This window comes from Chiloscyllium punctatum, chromosome 10 (assembly GCF_047496795.1).
Source record: "Chiloscyllium punctatum isolate Juve2018m chromosome 10, sChiPun1.3, whole genome shotgun sequence".
In the NCBI taxonomy this organism is placed as follows: Eukaryota; Metazoa; Chordata; class Chondrichthyes; order Orectolobiformes; family Hemiscylliidae; genus Chiloscyllium; species Chiloscyllium punctatum.
In genome coordinates, this window is record NC_092748.1 from 52,702,929 (window position 1) to 52,730,521 (window position 27,593).

Here is a 27,593-nt window from a genome sequence, read left to right on the forward strand (position 1 = left end):
TATCGGAAAGATGTTGTGAAACTTGAAAGGGTTCAGAAAAGATTTACAAGGTTGTTGCTTGGGTTGGGGGATTTGAGCTATGGGGAGAGGCTGAACAGGCTGGGGCTGTTTACCCTGGAGCGTCAGAGGCTGAGGGGTGACCTTATAGAGGTTTACAAAATTATGAGGGGCATAGATAAGATAAATAGACAAAGTCTTTTCCCTGGGTTGGGGGAGTCCAGAAGTAGAGGGCATAGGTTTAGGGTGAGAGGGGAAAGATATAAAAGAGACGTAAGGGGCAACTTTTTCACACAGAGTGTGGTACATGTATGGAATGAGCTGCCAGAGGATGTGGTGGAGGCTGGTACAATTGCAACACTTAAGAGGCATTTAGATGGGTATATGAATAGGAAGGGTTTGGAGGGATATGGGCCAGGTGGGACTAGATTGGGTTGGGATATCTGGTTGGCATGGACGGGTTGGACCGAAGGGTCTGTTTCCATGCTGTACATCTCTATGACTCTATGTAGCCCTATCTTAATGTGGCTATACCGAGTAGCATGCATATAATTTCTACAGTTTAAACAAGATATCAGGACAATATTTATACCATTAATGGTAGGGGCATATTGCTGAACAAAGAGACCTAGGGTTGCAGGTGCATAGTTCCTTGAAAGTGGAGTTGTAGGCAGACAGGATGGTAAAGAAGGTGTTTGGCACACTTGACTTTATTCGTAAGAACATTAAGCATAGGAGTTGGGACGTCATGTTGCAGCTGTACAGGACATTAGTAAGGCTACTTTTACAATACTGCATACAATTCTCATTGTCCTTGTTCAGGAAGGATGTTGTTAAACTTGACAGGGTGCAGAAAAGATTTACAAGGATGTTGCTGGGACTGGAAGGTTTGCACTATAGGGAAGAGGCTGAATGGACTGGGGCATTTTTCCTTAGGGGGTCGGAGGCTGATGGGTCACTTTATAGAGATTTATAGAATCATGAAGGGCATGGATAGGTTAATAGCCAAGGTCTTTTTCCTAGGATGGGGAGTTCAAAATTAGAGGGCATAGGTTTAAGATGAGAGGGTAAAGATTTTAAAAGGATATGACGTGGAGGTGCCGGTATTGGACTGGAGTGGACAAAATTAAAAATGACACGACACCAGGTTATAGTCCAACAGGTTCATTTGAAAGTACAAGTTTTTGGAGTACTGCTCCTTCATCAGGTGGGGCAGGATCACAGGACACAGAATTTATAGTAAAAGATCAACTGATGTAATGTTTTCGACAAACCTAGATGGCTGTGAAATCTTTAATCACTTAGAAAGGGGATGCAGGTTTCAATTGATTAATATGTAAATCCCAGAATTTAGTGCCCCAAGATAACTTAACATTTTATCAGTATATTTTTAAAAAGTGCCATCTCAGCTCAGACAATGAATTAAAGGTGTGAGGTTAGAGTCTGTCTTGTTCAAATCTGGAGTCAGACTGTTGTTATTTCCAAAATAGGAATTTAAAACTGTCACATTGACTGACTGCCTACAGATCATGAGTTTTTGAACAAAGCAGAAGTATCTGCAAATACAAATCTGCAAATGTAATTTCACTATATAGACTTATATGTATGTGCGAATGAGGGTGAGAGGGAGAGGGAAAGTGCGTGTGTGGTCACCTGTAGTGTTCATGAACCCAAGATCCTATTTGAGGCCGTCTTCATGGGTATTGAACTTGGCTAGCATCCTTTGCTCAGCAACTCTGTGTTATTGTGTATCCCAAAGTCCGCCTTGGAGACCTGAAGACCCGAGGCCAAATGTCCTTGACCGCTGATGTTTTCATGCAGAGGGCCATGTATGTATGGAACAAACTGCGAGAGGAGGTTGTGGAGGCTGGTACAATTACAACATTTAAAAGGCATTTGGATGGATATATGGATAGGAAGAGTTTAGAGGGATATGGGGCAAGTGCTGGCAAATAGGGCTAAGTCACATTGGGATGTTTGGTTGGTGCGAACGAGTTGGACCATGCTATATGACTCTATATTCCTAAGGTAAAATACTTTCTGCACTTGCACATGTGCTCAGCTGATGTTTTCAGAACCTACTTGCGTTAGGTTTCTAGTATTCTATCTCTCAATAATATATGCTGTCTAAGAGAAACGAAAGAAAATGAGTTCCTTTTAAAGAGATAGTATGATCCTTATCAAAAAATGTCTGCAAGAAATGATAATATTCATACTAGTTGCTTTATGCATCATATTAAGACAATTTATCTTTTGATTTTGTAACTCAGTAATAGGATTTCAGGTTATTATGTTTGTGATTCACAACTTGTTAACTTTCAGGTGTGGCACAGGTCCTCAATAGGCTTGATGGGAAGCCATTTGATGATGATGACCAGAGACTGTTTGAGGTAAGGAAATCAATTAGTATTTCCTTATTTTGAGACAAACTATGTATTTTTTAGAATAAAAAATATATTGGCATAATTTAGACTGAAAGCCGGAAAATCCCATACAATTGTCCAGGAATAATATCCTGAAAAGAAGTCAAAGTTTGAGAGCTCAGACTCTCAGAAGAATTATACAAGTTTGATTACACAGGTGCAGAAAAGAATCAACTTTGATTAACCTTTCTTTTTAAGGTTTTTGTTTTACAATCTTTTTTGTCAATGTCTCATTATTTATTTTCACAAGCCCAAGATGTATAAAGTATTTAAAATTTCTGTAAATTATGCTTTAATGGGTTATTTGATTGTACTATCATAGGCAATAGGAATGCCAAATGTATTTGAAATAATTTTGCATGAATGATTTTTTAAAGCATTTTTCACACATACTCTTGTTACTATAGGATTAATTTGTTCTGTACATAGTGTGTAACATGTAAACAGACATGGAGATGTGGGAGGCATTGAATTAATATGAGTTAATATGGGATGGGAGAAGCATGAGTTGGCATTGGGTTGACATGGATGGGGCAAAAAAACACTTTGAAGTTACCATTCAAAAAAGTTCCTGAGTCCAAACTATGGTTTAATTTGAGATTCATGAACCATGATTCATGGAGAAACTGGTCCAAATCCATAAAAATTGCGGGTGGGTTATGAAATACCTTCCCGTTTGACAGGATCAGGTTGGGAGTACACAGCAAAGTAAATTTAAGATGCCAGGAATAGTGTGGGAAGCCTTTGAGTCCGGTCCTATCTGGCATTTTTAAATGGCTCCAGAATCATTCCAATTCTGCAAAAATCTGGCCTGATCTCTTTCCCTTTGGGACTGTTGCTCTTACAAAGAGTTTTTGTGATTGTGTTTAATGCCTGTAGCTATACTCACTCCAGACACTGCATTGATTTTCAATCACTGCTTTAAAATGCTGCTGAAGTTTCCAGTGATCTTTTCAGTTTAAACTCTCCTTGCTCTGCGTGATTTGTAAAGCTCATTTTTCTTTCTCAATCCATTTTTGATTGTTCTGCAAAGTGTTGCATTACATTGCACTGTATTGTAGTAAAAGCATTGCTCACATGAAGAACGTTGTTTGCTTTTATGAAGAACATTTTATTTGCTGTCTAGACTTCTAACTTCTGAGAAACACAAAGGGCTCACTGTTTAAGCTTAAACGTCAATTAATATATTGGGCTTACTTTTGTAAACTCTTATCAGTGATACCCATAGTTGGTGAAATGCCTCAAAAACTTATTTTTAGCACATACTGGAAATCAGTTGGCAAGCCATACCCATTTCCAGTTATGCACTAGTACAAGTTTTTGGGAGGGGAAGGGATCTGGATAGAAATAGAACATGTAATATTCCATTTTAAATACTTTACTTAAGCTAGCATTTAATTAAGCTGTATCATTCCAAAGATAAGAATTACAAAATGTGCACACCAGCACTATTAAATATTTGTCTGTGCCAATGTAAGAAGATGTGATAAAGTTATAAAACACTTCATTTTAATAGGTGTAATCATATTTGAAATTAAAAAGTATTAATTTTGTGACAGCATCTTATTACAGTGAACAATCATCATTTAAATTTGCAATTGCAAAGCATTCAATATTTGAAAAGAAAAGTTGGAAATATTTCAAAGTAAGAGGACATTAATACATCAGCAAAGTATTTATAGTTTATTTGATAAAGAATTTCAATTCTGAGCAGGAACATTTCCAATGTTTCAGAACTAATTTTTATTCTGGATAGTGTTTCTTTTACTCATTCACGGAATGTGGACATCACTGGCTGGGCATGCACTTATTGTCAACCCCTAGTTGCCCTTGAGAAGTTAAACCCAAAATTTTAAGATTTGTCATATTCCATAGATCATTTTAATTCCCTGTATGTGGGTTTAGTTGCAGATTGCTGAAAAATCACAAAAATTGTATTGTTAACCAACATTCTACGGGGGTAGTTTATAGGAGAAATGTTGACGTAAACAATTCTGTTTACAGAATTGGACAAGTGTTCACCATTAGACATGACAGCAGATATTTAAAAGCATGAGTTACTGCTGTGCTTTCTAGAATATGATTTTATTTTCATTAGATAATTTTTTAACGACCAAGAAAATAGCTTCTAACCCTCAAAATCTGCAATACAATTTCAGAGACTATAATAGTATGTGAAATCAGGTGGGTGAAAAACAGGCAAAATAAATTTGAAGTGCAGTGGTGGTCAATATATTGAGAAGAACTAGGTAACTATGCGATATGCCACAGTTTTGCACTGGGACTTTTTTTGCCACAACCTGAATACAACGTGATACAAGTGAACATTGCCATGTCCAGCAATGACTTTAACATTTAAAGCCATTATTATTAATACAGAGTCTTGACTATAGAGAAAGATCACACAAGTAGAACTTACATTTTTCTCAATAATGTTTCTGATGATATTTGTTGCAGGCATTTGTAATCTTTTGTGGCCTTGGTATCAACAATACCATTATGTACGATCAAGTGAAGAAGTCCTGGGCAAAGCAATCTGTAGCTCTTGATGTAAGTATCTACTTAACTTTATATATTGTTCTTAAACAATAATTTTTCTTCTATATATAACATCACCAGAGTAAACTATTGCCACATCTGGAAACCACTCTGGACTTATGAAGGATGTGTACTTTCATGGAGGAGCTGATAGAGTGGCAACATTTCAGTCAATGAAATAAAAACAGTAAGTGCTAGAGAATCTCTGCAGGTTTGGCAGCATCTGTGAAGCCAAAAGTAGAGTTAATGGTTTGAATCCAGTATGAACCTTCTTCAGCTGAAAGATTAAAACAGGAATCCTGTTGGAGAGAAGAACAGAACTTCCTTAAGGCATGCACACCTGGAAAAGAAATTGCAATGAGCTAAACACTCAATATTAAGCAAAATACTGAGGATGCTAGAAAGCTGAAATAAAAACAGAAGATGCTGGGGAAACTCAGCACGTCTGACAGCAGCATCTGTTCAGAGAGAAGCAGTTAACATTTTGAGTTTGATCTGGCTTCTTCAGAACCCAATGAATAACCAGACTTGGAACATTATAATAAATTGCGCAAACTCAAGGGGCTGTTCTTCTAAATAATTTCTTCAATGTTGTGTGGAGTTCAATCTCAGTCACCCTTTCAAGCAATGAGTTTCAAGAAACCCTAACCCTCTGGGTGCAAATCAATTGCCTCAGATTCCCTTAAAACCTCTTGCCCATACCTTACATCTATTTCCCCTTGTTATTGGCCCCTTTACAAAGGGAATAAGTTTCTCTCTATTAACCCTAATTATGCCCCTAATAATTTTGTACACCTCAATCAGGACCCCTTTCAGCTTTCTTTGCTCTAAGATAAATAACCCCAGCCTATGTAGTCTCTCTTCGTAGCCGAAACATTCTAGCCTAGGAAAGATCCTGGTGATTCTGCTCTACACCATCTTTACTGCAATCCCATCTTGCCTATAGTACAGCAACTAGAACTGTACACAGTACTCCAGCTGTGGATTAATGGTATATAAAACATCATAACATTGCTGTTTTATTCAACACCTCAGCAAATAAAAGCAAGTATCGCAAATGGCTTTCTTAACCACTATACCTACCTGTCCTACTGCCTTCAAGAATTATTGGACATACACACCAAGGTCCCTCTGATCCTCTGCACTTCCTAGGATCCTACCAATCAACATGTACTCTCTTATCTTGTTAGTGCTTCCAAAATTCATCACCTTGTAGTTTTCAGGATTAACTTCCCTTTACCACCGTTCTCACCATCCTTACAAAACAAAACAAAATTTCTGACATAAAGAACAGATTTGGGTATTCATTGTGCTATTGCATTGTGGACATTGTATGTCTATAATTGTTCAATTCCAACATTTTCCTCCAAGAAAACGTGTATAATAATCTGCACTTAGGAGCACCTTTTTTTAGAGGATTTTCGAACCAATTCTCTGTGCAGCACGTAATTTTCTTTAATTCTATTGCAGGTCCTCTCATATCATGCTACATGTTTAAAGACTGAAGTAGACAAATTTAAGGTAGGATTCATCAACAGTGAAAGTATATCCAGCGTCATGCTGATTCAAACTTCATTTTTTGCAAAATGAAATGTTTTAGCTTCCAACATTTAATAACAGAGGAAGATTAATCTGTGTAGAATGCTACAAAATATTATTTACAATTCTAAAGTTGTAGGAACAATATTTCACATGGACAGAATTTCAAACAATTATAAGTATTCCTGGTCATTTCCAAAATGATTGGCTTTCTTTTATATAAATTATGCATAAGTATAAGAGGACTAATTCCACTATTTGTAATTGAGAAAAAACATGAGATCATGATGTTAAACATTTTGTGACAATATATATATGGCAGTCTAGAATATCCATATATGAGTTGAAACATCAACAAAAAAACCAAGAGATTTAATGAGTCATTGGCTATGGACAACGTCACCATAATTTTGAACTTTTAGCAAATAAGTCAATTATCTTCTTTTCATGGTAAAACAATCTTTTCACAATAAGCAAAATAAAACTCCTACAATGAGGGAGCAGTAGCAGCCAGTGAACAAAAAAGGTCTATTCATAAAGTTTTACCCTAATAGAAGTGAACAGCTCTTGTTTCCTAACGGAAAACTTTCTCTGGCTATCATTTTTGAAGAGGTCTGAATGATATTATACATAGCACATCTGTTGCCATTTAATAAATATTTCACAGCTACTGTGTTAGTGTATTCAACAATGTGATAAATTTTGAGAAGCTCCTGGTAGTCTAACTAGATGAGTATGTCTCCCGGAATTCTATATTTACATTTGTCTGTTGACAGAGTATGAAATGATTCTGTTGATCTGTGAACTGTGAGTAAATTACTTGAAAACCTCCGAGAGATATCCTGAGACGTGTGAACTAGATTAACATTTGCTGACAGGAGCTAATCATTCATATTGTTGAGAGTATTAATCCCTAATTTAAGGCAAAGTTCACCGACAAACTTGACAACAGAAGTATAACAAAATTTGTCCTTTCTATATTACTAAAATACTTTCCTGTTTAGATTTAAAATTACACTCATGCTGATAGCAAACTTCACAGGAATTCAAGTCCAGATATTGATCAGATTTCTTCTTCAGGGAACTGGAGTAGGATTGAGTAGTGAATGAGTGATCACAGTTATTTTATTTGTAACAAACCCTTGGACAAAATAAATTTGTTTAAGTTAGGTGAATACCTGCTTTGCTTCTTAGGTTCTGTGCATTGTTTTAACGTTATGTTGAAACAGTAAAACATCAGCAATAAAAACAGAAAATGTTTGAGCAACGTAACTTCTGTAGAGAGAGAAGCAGAGTTAACATTTCAAGTCTTTGGAACATCAGCAGCACACACTCATGCAGTTTTATCCAGTACTGAATATCAAGCACCAATAACACAGCATTACTGTGCTTGATCTAGAGCTGGTATCATCAGACATAGAGTCTAGAAGCCTGCTCTGCACCAATGAAAAATATTAATGTAATCTGGAAACAATTTGAGTGCTTGTCGAAGAAAAAGAAAACATTTTAAATCAGTTTGCTCAATTGCGTTTTGATTTGCCTCTATGACAGATGGGACTTGAACTCAGACCTCTTAGCCCAAAGATAGATGGAACACTACCACTTGCCACAACAGCCCTTGAGTGCTGTGCCACAGAGTGGTTGGCTATGTGTACATTATGTGTAAGGCTCATTAAGGCCACAATTGTTGTTATTTCAGGAAGTGTGCCTAGAGTATCCAAAAATCATTTCAAATTCAGTGGTCAATTCAAGGTTCAACAATTTTTCAAGCTGTGTGGTGTTTTCAAAATATTTTTCTGTCATTCCCCTTTTTTTGTGCAACAGAAATGAGTATTTGCCAGTATCATTTTACAAATGGTGCACAGATACAAGGCTTTTGTGTGGAGCCGCAGAAAATGGGGGACATACTAAACGAGTATTTTGCATCAGTATTTACTGTGGAAAAGGATATGGAAGATATAGAAAGTAGCGAAATAGATGGTGACACCTTGCAAAATGTTCATATTATAGAGGAGGAAGTACTGGATGTCTTGAAAGTGGATCAATCCCCAGGACCTGATCAGGTGTACCCTAGAACTCTGTGGGAAGCTAGGGAAGTGATTGCTGGACCTCTTGCTGAGATATTTGTATCATCCACAGTTACAAGTGAGGTACCAGAAGACTGGAGGTTGGCGAACATGGTAAAAACAATGACTGCAGATGCTGGAAACCAGATTCTGGATTAGTGGTGCTGGAAGAGCACAGCAGTTCAGGCAGCATCCAAGGAGCTTCAAAATTGACATTTCGGGCAAAAGCCCTTCATCAGGAATAAAGGCAGTAATCTGAAGCGTGGAGAGATAGGCTAGAGGAGGGTGGGGGTGGGGAGAAAGTAGCATAGAGTACAATGGGTGAGTGGGGAGGGGATGAAGGTGATAGGTCAGGGAGGAGAGGGTGGAGTGAATAGGTGGAAAAGGAGATACGCAGGTAGGACAAGTCCGGACAAGTCATGGGGACAGTGCTGAGCTGGAAGTTTGGAACTAGGGTGAGGTGGGGGAAGGGGAAATGAGGAAACTGTTGAAGTCCACATTGATGCCCTGGGGTTGAAGTGTTCCGAGGCGGAAGATTAGGCGTTCTTCCTCTAGGCGTCTGGTGGTGAGAGAGCGGCGGTGAAGGAGGCCCAGGACCTCCATGTCCTCGGCAGAGTGGGAGGGGGAGTTGAAATGGTAGGCCACGGGGCGGTGTGGTTGATTGGTGCGGATGTCCCGGAGATGTTCCCTAAAGCGCTCTGCTAGGAGGTGCCCAGTCTCCCCAATGTAGAGGAGACCGCATCGGGAGCAACGGATACAATAAATGATATTGGTGGATGTGCAAGTAAAAATTTGATGGATGTGGAAGGCTCCTTTAGGGCCTTGGATAGAGGTGAGGGAGGAGGTGTGGGCGTAGGTTTTACAGTTCCTGCGGCGGCAGGGGAAAGTGCCAGGATGGGAGGGTGGGTCGTAGGGGGGCGTGGACCTGATCAGGTAGTCAGGAGGGAACGGTCTTTGCAGAAGGCGGAAAGGGGTGGAGAAGGAAATATATTCCTGGTGGTGGGGTCTGTTTGGTAGGTGGCGGAAATGTCGGCGGATGATTTGGTTTATGCGAAGGTTGGTAGGGTGGAAGGTGAGCACCAGAGGCGTTCTGTCGTTGTTACGGTTGGAGGGGTGGGGTCTGAGGGCGGAGGTGCGGGATGTAGATGAGATGCATTGGAGGCCATCTTTAACCACGTGGGAAGGGAAATTGTGGTCTCTAAAGAAGGAGGCCATCTGGTGTGTTCTGTGGTGGAACTGGTCCTCCTGGGGGCAGTTCCGGCGGAGGCGGAGGAATTGGGAATATGGGATGGCATTTTTGCAAGAGGTAGGGTGGGAAGAGGTATAATCCAGGTAGCTGTGGGAGTCAGTGGGTTTGTAAAAAATGTCAGTGTCAAGTCGGTCGTCATTAATGGAGATGGAGAGGTCCAGGAAGGGGAGGGAGGTGTCAGAGATGGCCCAGGTAAATTTAAGGTTGGGGTGGAATGTGTTGGTGAAGTTGATGAATTGCTAAACCTCCTCGCGGGAGCATGAGGTGGTGCCAATGCAGTCATCAATGTAGCGGAGGAAGAGGTGGGGAGTGGTGCCGGTGTAAATACGGAAGATCAACTGCTTTATGTAGCCAACAAAGAGACAGGCATAGCTGGGGCCCATACGTGTGCCCATGGCTACCCCTTTGGTCTGGAGGAAGTGTGAGGATTCAAAGGAGAAATTGTTAAGGGTGAGGACCAGTTCGGCCAAACGAATGAGAGTGTCGGTGGAAGGGTACTGTTGGGGATGTCTGGAGAGGGAAAAACGGAGGGCTTGGAGGCCCTGGTCATGGTGGATGGAGGTATAGAGGGATTGGATATCCTTGGCTAATATGGTGCCATTCTTAAAGAAAGGTAGTAAGGCCAAGCCAGGGAACTGTAGACTAGTGAGCCTGATGTCAGTGTTGCAAGTTGTTGAAGGGAATCCTGAGGGACAGGATGTACATGTATTTGGAAAGGCAAGGACTGATTAAGGATAGTCAACATGTCTTTGTGTGTGGGAAATCATGTCTCACAAACTTGATTAAGCTTTTTGAAGAAGTAACAAAGAGGATTGATGAGGGCAGAGCAGTAGATGTGAGCTATATGGACTTCAGTAAGGCGTTCGACAAGGTTCCCCATGGGACACTGGGTAAAAAGTTTAGATCTCACAGAATACAGGGAAAACTAGCCATTTGGATACAGAACTGGCTCAAAGGTAGAAGTCAGAGGGTGGTGGTGGAGGGTTGTTTTTCAGACTGGAGGCCTGTGACCAGTGGAATGCCACAAGGACCGGTGCTGGGTCCTCCTACTTTTTGTCATTTATGTAAATGATTTGGATGCGAGCATAAGAGGTACAGTTAGTAAGTTTGCAGATGACACCAAAATTGGAGGTGTAGTGGACAGCGAAGAAGGTCACTTTAGATTACAACAGGATCTTGATCAGATGGGCCAATGGACTGAGAAGTGGCAGATGGAGTTTAATTCAGATAAATGCGAGGTGCTACATTTTGGGAAAGCAAATCTTAGCAGGTAAGGTCTTAATGGTAAGGTCCTAGAGAGTGTTGCTGAACAAAGAGACCTTGGAGTGCAAGTTCATAGCTCCTTGAAAGTGGAGTTGCAGGTAGATAGGATAGTGAAGAAGGCTTCTTTCTTTTATTGGTCAGAGTATTGAGTCCAGGAGTTGGGAGGTCATGTTGCGGCTGTACAGGACATTGGTTAGGCCACTGTTGGAATATTGCGTGCAGTTCTGGTCTCCTTCCTATCGGAAAGATGTTGTGAATCTTGAAAAGGTTCAGAAAAGATTTACAAGGATGTTGCCAGGTTTGGAGGATTTGGGCTATTGGGAGAGGCTGGACAGGCTGGGGCTGTTTTCCCTGGAGTGTTGTAGGTTGAGGGGTGACCTTATAGAGGTTTACAAAATTATGAGGGGCATGGATAGGATAAATAGACAAAGTCTTTTCCCTGGGATCGGGGAGTCCAGAACTAGAGGGCATAGGTGAGAGGGGAAAGATATAAAAGAGACCTAAGGGGCAACTTTTTCTCACAGAGGGTGGTATGTGTATGGAATGAGCTGCCAGAGGAAGTGGTGGCGGTTGGTATAATTACAATATTAAGAGGCATTTGGATGGGTATCTGAATAGGAAGGGTTTGGAGGGATATGGGCCGGGTGCTGGCAGGTGGGACTAGATTGGGTTGGGATATCTGGTCGGCATGGACAGGTTGGACCAAAGGGTCTGTTTCCATGCTGTACATCTCTATGACTCTATGATTCTATGACCCAATTTCTGGATTAGTGGTGCTGGAAGAGCACAGCAGTTCAGGCAGCATTTGAGGAGTAGTAAAATCGACATTTCAGTCAAAAGTCCTTCATCAGGAATACAGGCAGTGAGCCTGAAGGGTGGAGAGATAAGTGAGAGGAGGGAGGGGGTGGGGAGAAAGTAGCTCTATGACCCAGTCAGGTACTGAAAATTACATGCCATGTACAACCATCTAGACTTTTCCTTGAGGTATTTAAAGTAGCAAGATCTTTTTCTATGTTTTTAGCTTAGGCAGAGGAGGAATGTAACATGATTGAGTCAAGCAGGTGTGTTAGCACCAGTGTGTAATTTTCACTTCATTTTGATCCAATGGAGATTTCAAAAATTCTGTGTGCAGAAATAATTTCTCCTACTGAATCACGAATTACAGGTCATTCTTTTATATAGCGTGTTTCATCAGCATGAATTGGCTGTAATGCACTTGACGAGTAGGGAACGCTGTTTCTAAAGTTCGAACCTTTAAAACGTGTGTTGGCTATAATGTGATTACATCGGCAACACCTTAAGTGCTATCTGTATTGCACGACGCTTGTATAATGCAGGGTCTCACAGGAATGCGACTATCATGCTATAGAAGAAATGACTGTAGCTGTATTGTCGCAAGTACTCACATGAATACAGTGAAAACTTTACAAGTTGCAACTTACAGTGCCTTCTTAGGTACCAAGGCACATAGATACCGATTTTTAAGTACAAATACTTAGGGAAAAATAATTAGAAAAATAAAGAAGTGAAATAAAAGATGAAATAGAATAGAATGCAGTCACACAACTGGATCAACAAACCATTGTACATATATAGTCAATCTCACACCAATTTCAGTGGCATATCTTGAATACCTACTGAATGACTCTTACCAATGTACTGGGCAGCAGACTGCCATCATGATCACCAGCCATTATCCTGCATGTATTACATGGAAAGCACACAAAGCTTTGAAATTCCTTAGTGATCCTCAAGTGCAAAATTCACCAGAGCTTGCAAATCAACAAGATAGCATCTTATTAATATGGGTCACACATATGTAAGCATTACTCCATAATTAGAATAAGGCCCATGGTCAAATTTATCAATGGCCCTAGCTGACCTTTGAGCAATGGAGCAGATCTTCCAAAATTAAAATAAAACTTAAAACTAATGTCTGGTCCGGGCCTCATTAGTGAGGTCCATAGATTACCATTAATTAACTTGCAAGTCACTGCTCACCTGATATGCTGAGCCAAATTGCAGTCCAGGCAATAAGAACTGCAAATGTAGAGGATATCCAGTACACACTCCACACCTTGACTGTTCATTTCCTTTGTCAGGAGTGAACACAAGATCAGTCCTATATAGGGCAAACAGAATGCTTTTAGAATATCAGAGATCTGCACAGGTATCGTGCTTAAAACTTTCAGCTTGGTACACTTAATGGTCAACATGTTGATATTGTTTTGTGCTCTGCTGCTAGTGAGATCATCTCTTCCTGATCTACTGCCCGAAGTGAAGGCACAGCTTCTTTAGTTGTACATAGGTGTCAGCAGTTGTGACGATACATCTGTCGTTCACGTTCTCCATATAGAATTCAGATTCCGACTGCTCTCCACAGGTTCTAAGTTGCCACATTGGCTGACTTTTGTTATCACTGAATGTTTCTACTTTGACTGGCTCTCCAATTCTGAACTGGAGCGTTGGAGGCTGAGGGGTGATCTTATAGAGGTTTATAACATCATGAGGGGCATGGATAGGATAAATAGACAAAGTCTTTTCCCCGGGGTGGGGGAGTCCAGAACTAGAGGACATAGGTTTATGGTGAGAGGGGAAAGATATAAAAGAGACCTAAGGGGTAACTTTTTCACTCAGAGGGTGGCATGTGTATGGAATGAGCTGCCAGAGGAAGTGGTGGAGGCTGGTACAATTGCAACATTTAAAAGGCATCTGGATAGGTATATGACTAGGAAGGGTTTGGAGGGATATGGGCTGGGTGCTGGCAGTGGGACTAGATTGGGTTGGGATATCTGGTTGGCATGGATGAGTTGGACTGAAGGGTCTGTTTCCATGCTGTACATCTCTATGACTCTATGACAGAAGAAATCAGCAGATTCAGAAGGACAGAAGGAAAACAGCATAAGAGACTGCATGGACTTTGAGAGTTCAAGTTAATGTTTAGTAATTGTGTGATTGGAGTAGCATTTTAATAGAGTTGGGGTCAGATAGTGATTAGTTATGAAAAAGGGGGCACACATTTGTTAATAGTTTTTGTTTAGTGTTCATTGTTAGAGTTAGGAAAATGCATTGTTTTTCTTCTTTAAATCGTGGAAGTCATGGGTTGTCTATCACTCACTCACATTTTTAACAGATTACGAGGTGAGGCAAGCTTCTCTGGGTGTTTTAGATTTAATTAACAGAGGGGTTTGACCTCCATGTTGTAAGACCTTTTAGACCCATAGGCCCAGTCAGTGAAGGTAGGTAACTGGACCACCTCCATAATAACCCTCAACACTGGAGCCCCCAAGAATTTGTTCTCAGCCCCCTACTGTACTCACTGTACACACCTATGACTGTGTAGCCAAATTCCAAATGAATGTTATCTACAGGTTTGCTGACAACACCATCATGGTAGGACAGATATCAAACAACGATGAGTCAGAATATAGGAAGGAGATAGAGGGCTTGATGTCGTAGTGCAATGATAACAAGCTCTCTCAATGTCAGCAAAACTAAAGAACTGATCATTGACTTCAGAAAGAAAGCAGGAGAACATCTACAATAACAGAGCGGAGTCTGAGAGAGTTAAGAATGTCAAGTTCCTAGGAGTCACAATAGCTGAGAACCTATCCTGAACTTCCCATGTAGATGCAACGGTCAAGAAGGCACAACAACACCTCTTCTTCCTCAAGCAGCTTAGGAGCTTTAGCAAGTCAATGAGGGCCATCACCAACTTTTACAGATGCACCATAGAAAGTATACTGTCCCGGTGCATAACAGACTGGTATGGCAACTGCTCTGCTCAGGACTATAAGAAACTACAAAAGGTTGTGTGCATAGCCCAGACCATATCTGAAGTCAACCTCCCATCCATGGACTCCATTTACACTTCTCATTGTCAATGACCCTTCCCTCCCTGGTAATGCATTCATACAACCTCTTTCGTCAGACAGAAGATACAGAAGCTTGAACACATGCACCAACAAATTCAAGAACAGCTTCTTCCCTACCATTATTAAACTGATAAATGAACTTTCTAACTTCAAATAATGACCCTGTTAATGTTGATCGAACTTTGTGCACCTCCTGTGCAATGTAATCTATATGCCTCCCTCTGTCTAAGCACCCTATGATCTGTATGTCCTTGCTTACTATGATCTGCGTGTGCTGCTCGCAAACAAAGGTTTTTCACTGTACTTAGGTACACGTGACAATAAATAAATCAAATCAAAATACGTACAGTTCCAATAATACTTTAAGCTCAATGCCACACATGACATAGCTGCTTGCTTGCTTAACACCTCATTCATTCTGTTATATGTTCACTCCCTTTACAGCAGTAGCAGCAGTCTGCACTGTATACATAATGCACTGCAGCCTCCTGTCAAGACTCATACAACAGGGTCTTCCAAACCTGCAAGTCCTATTACCCAGAAGGACAAGAGTAACAAGTCCATGGGAACTTCACTATCTGCAAGTTTCCCTCCAAATCTCACACTATCCTGACTTGGAACTATTCCTGCTAATGTCATTGGATCAACAACCTAGTGTTGCCTATCTAACAGCACTGTGGGCACACCTGCACCACAGGGATTGCAGCAGTTTAGAGATGCTGCTTACAACTACATTCTCCAGGGAAAACGTGGATTGAGAACAGATGGTGGCCTGCCAGAAACACACACATACCATGGAGGAATCTTTTTAAAAATCACACAGTGGGGATCTAAGATGGCGGCGATCTGAGAAGATCACACTGCAGAGCTTCGCATCGCAGCAGGAGCAGGACGATCCTTTAACCCGCCCAACCCAGGTCATCTGGATTTCTTGAGACTCCAGCAAGATCGTGGAGTCCGAAGAAATGTCTAAAAATTAACTTACCTGTATTTTCAGCTGTCCAGAAATGCCGATAAAGGGAGTGGGAGCATCCGAGGCCGGGTCTGCAGTTCAGCCTGCAGCAGCCTCGGAGGTGATTATTCTCCAGGACCTAATGAACCAGGTCTTGAAATCTCATGAGATGTTGGGGAAACAGATTGAAGAGAAGCTGGCTCCAGTCTCTCTCATGCTGCAGAAACATGAGCAGCAGTTGGGAGACCTGGAGAAGAGGACGGATGAGGTGGAGCACAGGGTCACAGTGGTGGAAGCTGATGCCAGTTCATTCAAGGAAGAGATCCAAACCCTGAAGACGCAGGTAATTTGCATGACCAAGTGGATGATCTTGAAAACAGGGGCAGGGGAGAAAACATTCGGATCACCGGTCTGCCTGAGGGTAAGGAAGGTGACAGCCTGCAGAATTTGTTGAGGATTGGCTTCTGAAATTCCTTGACTTGGAGGCTGGCCTGAGAGGATTGAAGATAACCGGGTCGCAGCATAGAGATCGGGTCTGGGTCAACGTCCTCGTCCTCTCCTGGTGCAGTTCCATCATTACCGGGATAAGGAGAGAGTCATGGAGGCTTCCAGAATCCAGAGGAAAGATCCGAAGGCCCTAACTTACGAGGGCTCTTCAGGACTTTTCAGCAGAACTGATATAGAAACGAATATCTTACGACAGTGTCAAGAGAAGACTGAGGGAGCTTGGGATTCAGTACTCCCTGAGATATCCAGCAGTGCTCCAGATCACGTTAGATGGATCCATGTATCTCTTTGACACATCGGAGCAGGCAAGAGACTTTGTGGACAAACTAACCTAATTTAAACAATTGTAGTATGTATAAATAGTGTGGTTTAGGTATGTGTTTATCATTCTGTAAAAGAAATGGAGGAAATCCGGTTGGAGCTTTATTTCTTTTTTCTCTATTGATAATAATTTGGTTTAAACTATGTCTAGCGATGATAAAGATGTATCATCTGCATTCTATTGAAGATCTTGCTCAAGCTATCATGAAACCCAACAAACTAGAAGGCCAACTTCAGTGCCAGCATCCTACCCTTAAAGGGTAAACCGAGGCATAAATTTTGGTCAGAATCTAAGGGAGCAAGGCAGAGTAACATATTCAGTAGGTTCAATAAACTTTCTTTACAACGTGAAAGCTGCAATGAAAAATACAAAACTGTTTGCTATGAAATTGCTATATGCTGTAAGATACTTTTCCTGATCTTGTCTCCTGTTATGATGCACTGGAGAATCTCATCCTTGTGTGTCCAAGCTGTGATTCTGAAGCAATCATCATAGCTTTGCACAACATTTAGCAAATATTTTCTCTGAAAGAGGGGCAAACACATTACAGGATCTCTTATAGTCACAATCTCTTACAATCACATTACAGTTGGGTTTGAAGTCTATTTTCAGATGATTTTCAAGTAAAGGCAAAGATTCTGCAAGTCTGAATGTGAATTTCATTGACCGTGCTGATCAATTTTAAGGTCATGCCTCTTGATCATTTCTGGTTTGCAATTCCTTCAGCTGTCCCAAAGAGCCATTGACATATTTATTCACCTTTCCTTACCTCATGTGGGCCAAGTGGGATTGTCTTCAGATATGTAAATCCTTTAAACTGCATATGCGTGTGCCTGTGCAGCCTGGTTCTCCCCTTTAAGATATCACCTACTGATGGTTGGACAAAAAAACTGAAAGGTGTCTTGCATTCACATCGTACCAAATGAGATAATTCATTGAAATTCTCCAAAATCAAAAAAAGTTCTGTCTGAGTTATCTCGTGAGTCATCTGTTTTTATGTTTACATTTACTCCATTATTTGGTTCTGATCTTGTGCAATTTGTGTTGCCTTCTGCTGAAAGTACTTGGTTGAATTTTGCTATGAAAATACAAATGAGGCTATCAGCACCCATTTAGTTTTGTGCAGGTCAGAAAGCAATGTCTGGTGTGTGCCCTTCTGCAGTTAATTGTGCAAACCTGGAAGTTGTCGATGAAGGTGGCAAAAAGCTTCCTAAAATCATCTTGTCATTCAAACATACTGAACCATGAGGACTTGCTGTTCTTTCCTCAGAGCTTAAAAATGTGTTGCTGGAAAAGCGCAGCAGGTCAGGCAGCATCAAAGGAACAGGCGAATCGACGTTTCGGGCATAGGTCCTTCTTCAGGAATGAAGGGCTTATGCCCGAAACGTCGATTCTCCTGCTCCTTTGATGCTGCCTGACCTGCTGCGCTTTTCCAGCAACACAGTTTTAAGCTCTGATCTCCAGCATCTGCAGTCCTCACTTTCTCCTAGTTCTTTCCTCAGACACAGACTAAAATAAGCAAAAACACTGCAGCTTTCTCATGTGTATGTACATCCCTTTTTAACAATGTAGTAACATTTTCATTCCTGCATAACACCTCTCTGCCATTACAAGTTGACACTTACATGGACAGAATCTTATTCCTATAGCTTTTGATCATTGGAGATTTAAAAGAAATGAATTTTCTTTAAGAATGGTGTCGCTTATTTGTGTAAGTCCAATCTTTTCCGATCTTTGCTTTTGCATCAAATTTGATGTTGAATATCTCTTTTCCAATCCACATGCCCAGATTCAGATTCTGGGTCACTTTGTAATACTTCTTCAATCAAATAAACTATCACAGTTACTTGCCATGTTCATACAGGTCCTAGATGATCTGTAGAGGGTGTTGTACCTTTGCCATATCTGACTAATCATGAAAAAGCCTATTTAGAAAGTCTAGGAGAAAGTGTAAATTTAACAAGTGTTGCACAGAGTAAATCTGACCCAAACTGATATGGCAGTCAAGAAAACAGCCATCTTTTGTTCGAACCAAAAAAGACCAGATGGCTGTAGTTTGTTATCACAAGTCGTGCAACAGGGGATCACAGAGAGTCAACAGCCCATTTCACATCAGACCGCATGTCAATGGAAAAGAAAACTGTATGTGGTTTAAAGTCTTGCAGCCTCCTCAATGCCACACCTTACTAATCCCTCCTAAACAGTTACTGGAATTCTAGGGATGGTTCCATCGGGGTCTGGGGTTGGCTTTGTGCTGCTTGGAACTGCACTCCTTCTATTTGCCAAGTTCATGTAGGTAACTAGTAGGTTTTCCATTTGCCCCAGCTCACAACATTCAGCCAATACTTCCTCTGAAGGAGAGCAAACACTTTATAGCATCTCTTATAATCACATTACAGTTGAGTTTGAGATCTATTTTCCGATGAGTTTCAAGTAATGGTAAATATTACCGGAAGTCTGAACTTGGGACACACCTCCCAAGTGGGAGTTGGATTTTACTCATTAAAGCATTGAAATGAAGACCTCAACCTGGTTAACTCCACATCATATTCATCCCACCTGAATGATCCATGAAATATTCCCAGTATAAAATCAATATAAAGGTTGTTGAAGGATATTTAATAATACGGCAGTTATGCTAGTTGAAAGAAGAAAATAGGCTAGCCTCTCGTGAGGTGTATTGTTGGTGGAAGACAATATCCAGGGCTTGATTTTGCTTCTGGGGTTAGGAAATAGGTGCTAGGATTGTTTCCGGTTCATAATCCCCTACCCCAAGGAAAGAAGTGACAATGTCCCATTTCCAAGGGTCAGACAATTTATTGGCAAAAGTGCAATCTCAGTGGCTGTGAGCGAAGGAATTAAGAAAGATAGTGGGCTAATTTAAATTCACCAGTTTTAGAATTAGAATTAAAATTAGGTTTATTGTCACATGTACTCAGCTACAGGGATACATGAGCACAGTGAAAAATGCACAAAGTCATAATTTTCAGCCATCTTTGGTACAAAGTCTTAGGTATAAATTAGAAAAATGAAAAAAATGAAGTTAAAAGATCAGGATTATAATCCTTATAAAGCTAGGTATGAAGATAGCTCGGCACAAAATCTTAGGTATTAATTTAAAAAAGTAAAGATGTAAAAGGTAGAAGTTTAGCAATGCAGTCCTTCTAAAGCAGCGAATCTGTGCTGGACTTCACCTGAAAGCCAGGAGTCCATGATGGGCTTCCTCGAGGCCAGGAGTCCATTAAGTACATCTCCACTGGGCTTCCTCAAGGCCAGGAGTTCCTCGAGTCTGCACTGTCTCAAATCTCCACCACCAATGCCATACGTTACTGTGGCTGCCTTTCACCACTGAGTCAGAGAGGTGCAGCTGCAGTGAGTGGGAACCAGATGATCCCTGACATTAACAGTATCCTGACAAGATCCATGCCACTCCCATCCACCTTGCTGCACAATTTCTTCCCCACCTTCTGAACTCTTTCCACTCAGCAATTCAAATGTCACCCCTCCCTGAAGGAGCATGCTGTGGAGAATACAGCAAATCAACACTTACACTTGCAGCAGTGCAATGCAGGGCATCAACAAACCAATCCAGACACTAAAATTGCATTGACAGAATGTTGCTGATGGCCTGCTCATGGAGGTCCTGATGAAGCCAAAGGCTTTGATTGTAATGCCTCCAGGCCTCGGGTCCTCATAGAAACTGTACACTTGAGGGATTTCCTTATAATCCATACACAGCTCTTACCCTCTGGTTTTAAGAAAATTGCTGTTAGAATCTTATATTTTCAAAGTACTGCTTGGAAATGACTGCAGTAATCTTCACCTTGGGGCTAATAAACTACATGTCTTTGGTAATTCTAGCCCTTTGAACGTAATTTAATTGTCAAAAAAGCTAACATTCATAAACAGATTCAAATATTAATAAAATCAGCATAACAAAAAGAAAAACTCAGCCATCAGATTCTTCAAAGTGTAGCTTGGGGCAGGGGGCATTGTAAGCATAGAGGCAGGCGTTACAACAAGAAGGGAAGATGTGGATTCTTGTAGACAGCTGTGCTATAATATGGCTACAACAGATTTCAGTAAACTAAGTTAATATGTAAAGAAATGTGTGTGTGAGAGTAAACAAAATACCAAAGATAGACAGAAAGAAAAAATATACAGCATCCAAAAATCCAGATCTGAACATTATTATTCCACAGAAGCAATTAGAGACAAAAAAAAACTGCAGATGCTGGAATCCAAGGTAGACAGGCAGGAGGCTGGAAGGACACAGCAAATCAGGCAGCATCAGGAAGTGGAGAAGTCAACATTTCGAGTGTCACCCTTTTTCAGGATGGGGGGAGTGGGTGTAAGGGGAGCTGCAGATTAAAGAGGGTAGGGGAGGGGGCATGTGGGGTGGTGAGGTAGGGATAGATGAACACAAATAGAGGGTACAGCCTGGTTGGTCGATGGGAGAAATGAATCCGGTTGGTAGTTGCAAGGAAGGGAGGGGGAAGAGAACATCCCTTCCCATCTCCCAACTCTCTTCCCAGCCCCTCTCCCCCCCTTCCATTCTTCTGAGCCACCCTTCCTTCCAGCTATCAACCGGATTCATTCCTCCCATCGTCCAACCAGGTCATAACCTCTACCAGTGTTCACATATCCCTACATCATCACAATCCACCCACCCCCCCCTCACAACCTTTATTTGCAGCTCCCCTTACACACATTCCTGAAGAAGGATTACACCCGAAACATTGACTTCTCCATCTCCTGGATGCTACTTGGCTTGCTGCATTCTTCCAGCCTCCTGCTTGTCTACCTACAGAAGTGATTAGCAGCCAAGCAGAGGGTGGTTTCTATAAAACATGAGATGCACATTCTCCCCTGGATTTACTTTGTTCATTTCCATCAATGGGCAAGACTCTCTCTCAAAATTTCCTGCAATTTTGATACCTGGAAGCTCACCCATTTCTAACCAATTTAATTTGTAATATCAACTTAACAGATAATTCAGATGCTCAGATATTTATAATCAACCTGTTGAACCATTTAAAGACATATGTCTGGAGGCAGGTGGGTCTTGAACTTGGACTTTCTTACCTGGAGGTAAGAACATTACTACTGTGCCCTTAGCGCCTTAAGACTCTTAAAATGTATTGATTTCAAATGTTTTTCTCATTATGAAGGGGCATTTCAATTGTAAGATTGATGAATAGAGAATGGTGTGTACCTTTTTTGGGGGGCATGGGACTCGTTTGCTTCTACTGGTTGCCATGGAGACGATCAATGCACAAGGTTTAACTGATTGTAGTGCTGATCCAAGCAGAGATAGCATGTCTCATTGCCTGAGCACACAGCAGGGAGTTAAGCAACAGAAACGCATGATCCAGTCAGCCCGCTGTTTTAAAGCCAGTCTACTTCTCTTAAAGGGAAAGCTGAAATGAGTCAAAGGAAGCTGCCACTGAATGCGATTATAATTTTGAAGAAGGAAAATGGAAATCCACAGTAAGAGCCAGCTCCCCGGTTCACAGATATGAAGAGGAGAAGAGAGACAACTTTTCACAGGAGACCAGATGACACACAAAGATCACCAGTCCACTGACCTTCCATCTGCTTCATGCACCACAGTCCTATACCAAATAGCAGGCAAAAGTGAGGACTGCAGGTGCTGGAAACCAGAGTCTAGATTAGATTGGTTCTAGAAAAACACAGTAGGTCAGGCAACATTCGAGAAGCAGGAAAATTAACGTTTTGGACAAAAGCCCTTCATCAGGAATGGAGGCAGGGAGCCTCCAGGGTGAAGAGATAAATGGGAGAGGGAGGGTGTGGCTGGGGAGAAGGTAGCAAAGAGTACAATAGGTGAATGGGGGTGGGATGGATGTTAGGTCAGAGAGGAGGGTAGGGGAAGGTAGCAAAGAGTGCAAAGGGTGGATGGAAGTGGGAATGAAGGTGGTAGTTCAGATGGGAGGGTGGAGCGGATAGGTGGGAAGGGAGATTGGCAGGTAGGACAGGTTATGAGGATGGTGCTGAGCTGGAAGTTTGGAACTGGGGTAAGGTGGGGGGAGGGGAAATGAGGAAACTGGTGAAGTCCACATTGATGCCCTGGGGTTGAAGTGTTCCAAGGCGGAGGATGAGGCGTTCTTCCTCCAGGCGTCGGGTGGTGAGGGAATGGCGGTGGAGGAGACCCAGGGCCTCCATGTCCTCGGCAGAGTGGGAGGGAGAGTTGGAATGTTGGGCCACGGGGCGGTTGGGTTGATTGGTGCGGGTGTCCCGGAGATGTTCCCTAAAGCGCTCTGTGAGAAGGCGTCCAGTCTCCCCAGTGTAGAGGAGACCGCAACGGGAGCAACGGATACAATAAATGACATTGGTGGATGTGCAGGTAAAACTTTGATGGATGTGGAAGGCTCCTGTGGGGCCTTGGATGGAGGTGAGGAGGGAGGTGTGGGCTCAGGTTTTGCAATTTCTGTGGTGGCAGGGAAAGGTGCCAGGATGGGAGGGTGGGTTGTTGGGGGGCGTGGACCTGACCAGGTAGTAGTGGAGGGAGCGGTCTTTGTGGAAGGTGGAAAGGGGTGGGGAGGGAAATATATCCCTGGTGGTGGGGTCCGTTTGGAGGTGGCGGAAATGTCAGCGGATGATGCGGTTTATGCGAAGGTTGGTAGGGTGGAAAGTGAGGACCGGGGTGGGGGTGGGGGTTTCTGTCCTTGTTATGGTTGGAGGGGTGGGGTTTGAGGGCAGAGGTGCGGGATGTGGATGAGATGCATTAGGGGGCATCTTTAACCACGTGGGAAGGGAAATTGCGGCCTCTAAAGAAGGAGGCCATCTGGTCTGTTCTGTGGTGGAACTGGTCCTGCTGGGAGCAGATAAATCGGAGACAGAGGGATTGGGAATACGGGATGGCATTTTTGCAAGAGGTAGGGTGGGAAGAGGTGTAATCCAGGTAGCTGTGGGAGTCAGTGGGTTTGTAAAAAATGTCAGTGTCAAGTCAGTCATCATTAATGGAGATGGAGAGATCCAGGAAGGGGAGGGAGGTGTCAGAGATGGTCCAGGTGAATTTATGGTCAGGATGGAATATGTTGGTGAAGTTGAAGTTGGTGAAGCTCAACCTCCTCGCGGGAGCACGAGGTGGCGCCAATGCAGTGATCAATGTTGCGGAGGAAAAGGTGGGGAGTGGTGCCAGTAACTACGGAAGATGGACTATTCTATGTAGCCGACAAAGAGACAGGCCTAGCTGGGGCCAGTGGGCACCCGCCCATGGCTACCCCTTTGGACTGGAGGAAGTGGGAGGATTCAAAGGAGAAATCGTTATGGGTGAGGACCAGTTCGGCCAAACGAATGAGTGTGTCAGTGGAAGGGTACTGTTGGGGACGTCGGGAGAGGAAAAAACAGATGACTTTGAGGCCCTGGTCATGGCGGATGGAAGTGTAGAGGGATTGGATATCCATGGTGAAGATGAGACGTTGGGGGCCGGGGAAACGTAAGTCTTGGAGGAGGTGGAGGGCGTGGGTGGTGTCTTGAACATATGTGGGGAATTCCTGGACTACGGGGGATAGGAGAGTATCAAGGTAGGTGAAGACAAGTTCAGTGGAGGTGGAGCATGCTGAGACAGACCACGCAGAACCTCATCACCTCAGGAGATCTCCAACCCACAGCTTCCAACCTCGTAGTCCGGGAACCCCCGCACCGCCCGATTCTACCTCCTTCCCAAAATCCACAAGCCAGACCACCCTGGCCAACCCATTGTCTCAGGTCCACGCCCCCCAGCAACCCACCCTCCCGTCCTGGCACCTTCCCCTGCCACTGCAGGAATTGCAAAACCTGTGCCCACACCTCTCTCACCCCCATCCAAGGCCCCAAAGGAGCCTTCCACATCTATCAAAGTTTTACCTTCTCTTCCACCAATATCATTTATTGTATCCATTGCTCCCAATGCGGTCTCCTCTACATTGGGGAGACTGGACGCCTCCTAGCAGAGCTATTTAGGGAACATCTCTGGGACACTTGCACCAATCAACCCCACCCCTCCGTGGCCCAACATTTCAACTCCCCCTCCCATTCTGCCGAGGACTTGCAGGTCCTGGGCCTCCTCCACTGCCATTCTCTCACTATCTGACACCTGGAGGAAGCCTTCAACCCCAGGGCATCGATGTGGACTTCAACAGTTTCCTCATTTCCCCTCCCCCACCTTACCCCAGTTCCAAACTTCCAGCTCAGCACCGTCCTTATGACCTGTCCTACCTGCCAATCTCCCTTCCCACCTATTCACTCCACCCTTCTCCCTGACCTATCACCTCCATCCCCACCCCATCCACCTATTGTACTCTTTGCGACCTTCTCCCCAGCCCCACCCCTCCCTCCCATTTATTTCTCCACCCCGGAGGATCCCTGCCTCCATTCCTGATTAAGGGCTTTTGCCCGAAACGTCGATTTTCCTGCTCCTCGGATGCTGCCTGACCTACTGTGCTTTTTCCGCACCACTCTAATCTATACCAAATAGCAGGCAGGACAAGGGCTTAACCTCACCCTCACAGACATTTAATTGCTGCCATCATCAAACCCAGCTCTCCCAAACAATGCTGCTCCACTCCCAGTCATGAGCAGCTTTGTTTGTGTGAACTTCCTGATAGAACTAAATCAGGCTGCTACAGGAATGACACATCAAGGCTCAGGTCTATGGAGCAGAATTGGCAGCGGGTCAGATAGCCTTCCTGCCCCAGCCTTAATTGGAGTGAAGGTCGGGAGCTGCCAGAGCCCCTATTCATCATCTTCCCATTGAATAAATGCTCCTTCACCTGCAGGTTCACTGTAAGAGAGCAATAAATATAGTCAAGAACTGCCACCTAACCACTAGCTTCCTTTTATAAGTGGGCGGCACGGTGGCACAGTGGTTAGCACTGCTACTTCACAGCGCCAGAGACCTGGGTTCAATTCCCATCTCAGGCAACTGTCTGTGTGGAGTTTGCACATTCTCCCTGTGTCTGCGTGGGTTTCCTCCGGGTGCTCCGGTTTCCTCCCACAGTCCAAAGATGTGCAGGCCAGGTGAATTGGCCATGCTAAATTGCCCGTAGTGTTAGGAAAGGGGTAGATGTAGGGGAATGGGTCTAGGTGGGTTGCTTTACAGAGGGTCGGTGTGGACTTGTTGGGCTGAAGGGCCAGTTTCCATACTGTTAGTAATCTAATCTATAAACATAGCAACACTGTCAGCAAGTCAGCTAGAATCTAGTTTCAGGTTTCTGCAGTTCTCAGGGTATGCCAAACTGGTACCCTCTCCAGTACAAGTAGCAACTACACATTCCAGCTTTTGCAACATTAGGTAGAATTTAATCTCAATGATAGGGGTCTAGTTTGCTGGTCACAGAGCTGTTGAGAGCTCTCCATTACCACCTTGGAGATAACTTGCTGTGTCAAGTTGCACTTGACTGACGGTGACAGGCTTTCCCAGGATTAAGGATTCTCGGGTAGGAAGATTCACCCCATCCAGTCAGTGGCAGACAACTCTCCATTGCAGGTCACATCACTAGGTGCTTTGATAACTGCCACCATGCATCTACGAAGGGCTGAATGGCCACTTATTGTCTATTGTCTATTGTCTACTAGAGGCCTAGGACTAGCAAGGGACCCACGCCACAGCTTTTTACTGGTGAGATGGGGGCATTGGAAAGGGGAATTCTTGCTGAATAGAATTCTGGACAGGCTCAAAACAAAGGACAAACAGGTGACCATCACTCTCCTTGCTGGGTCTCTCAATGAGACACTCAGTTTCTCTGAAAGACAACTCACACCCCCTCCACCACCAACCCAGGAGCCTGCTAGCAAACAGTCATCATTTAGATCCACATTTCTCATAGACACTATTAAATTAGAAGAGCCTTTGCAATTCAATGTTTCCCCTTTAAAAAAAAACTGACATTCAGAGCTGTATGGACTTACATGGAATAGTGTAGGTTAGATGGGCTTCAGATTGGTATGACAGGTCGGCACAACATCAAGGGCCGAAGGGCCTGTATTTGCGCTGTAATGTTCAATGTTCTATGTATTACTAGTTGGGGCAGGGGTACAAAGTAACAAGAATTGTAACAAGAACAAGAACAGCTCAGCACTGTCCCCATGACTTGTCCTACCTGCCTATCTTCTTTTCCACCTATGCACTCCACCCTCCTCTCTGACCTATCACCATCCCCTCCCCCACTCACCTATTGTACTCTATGCTACTTTCTCCCCACCCCCACCCTCCTCTCACTTATCTCTCCACCCTTCAGGCTCTCTGCCTGTATTCCTGATGAAGGGCTTTTGCCCGAAACGTCGATTTCACTGCTCCTCGGATGCTGCCTGAACTGCTGTGCTTTTCCAGCACCACTCTAATCTAGACTCTGGTTTCCAGCATCTGCAGTCATTGTTTTTACCAAAGTAACAAGAAGCATAACTGAGACTGCTGCCTGTGATTAAGGGATAATGCTGGGACAACATAGATTTAATAGGTCAGCTAGCCATGACTTGTCTGTCACAACTCTTAACTCTGCTGCGTGTACCTTGGCTGCATGAAGCGAACTTCATAGCATTGTGCAAGATTGGTTCATTTCAATGAGTCTTTGATACTCCTGGCAGTTAGTGAATGACAAGTTAGGATCACAAGTCAATACAAACAGCTCCTAAAGGAGATGCATCTACAAAAGGTGAACAAAATTAAAAGCAAGATCCAGAGACAGAACAGCATCAGCATGTGATTAATCTTCGAAAGTGCTTTTACATGAGATATCCCAAGCAAAGATGTATTATCTTGGAGCATCCTGGGTGGACACATTTTTAGTATTCCTTGTTTGAGCAATAACTAACAGGACAAACTTTTCATCAATTATAGAAACCACCAAAATTCAATTGCA

General features: G+C 42.9%; 1 protein-coding gene across 5 annotated transcripts in view; it reads left to right on the plus strand.

The window, feature by feature from the left end:
- Nucleotides 1-27,593, plus strand: part of LOC140482128 (dual 3',5'-cyclic-AMP and -GMP phosphodiesterase 11A-like) — a 424,709-nt gene that overhangs the window by 275,322 nt on the left and 121,794 nt on the right. For all 5 annotated transcript variants that reach the window (XM_072579133.1, XM_072579132.1, XM_072579135.1 and 2 more), the window contains 3 exons: nt 2,320-2,387; nt 4,878-4,970; nt 6,429-6,479. In XM_072579133.1, coding sequence (XP_072435234.1) covers nt 2,320-2,387; nt 4,878-4,970; nt 6,429-6,479 — 212 coding nt within the window. The remainder of the gene's footprint in view (nt 1-2,319; nt 2,388-4,877; nt 4,971-6,428; nt 6,480-27,593) is intronic.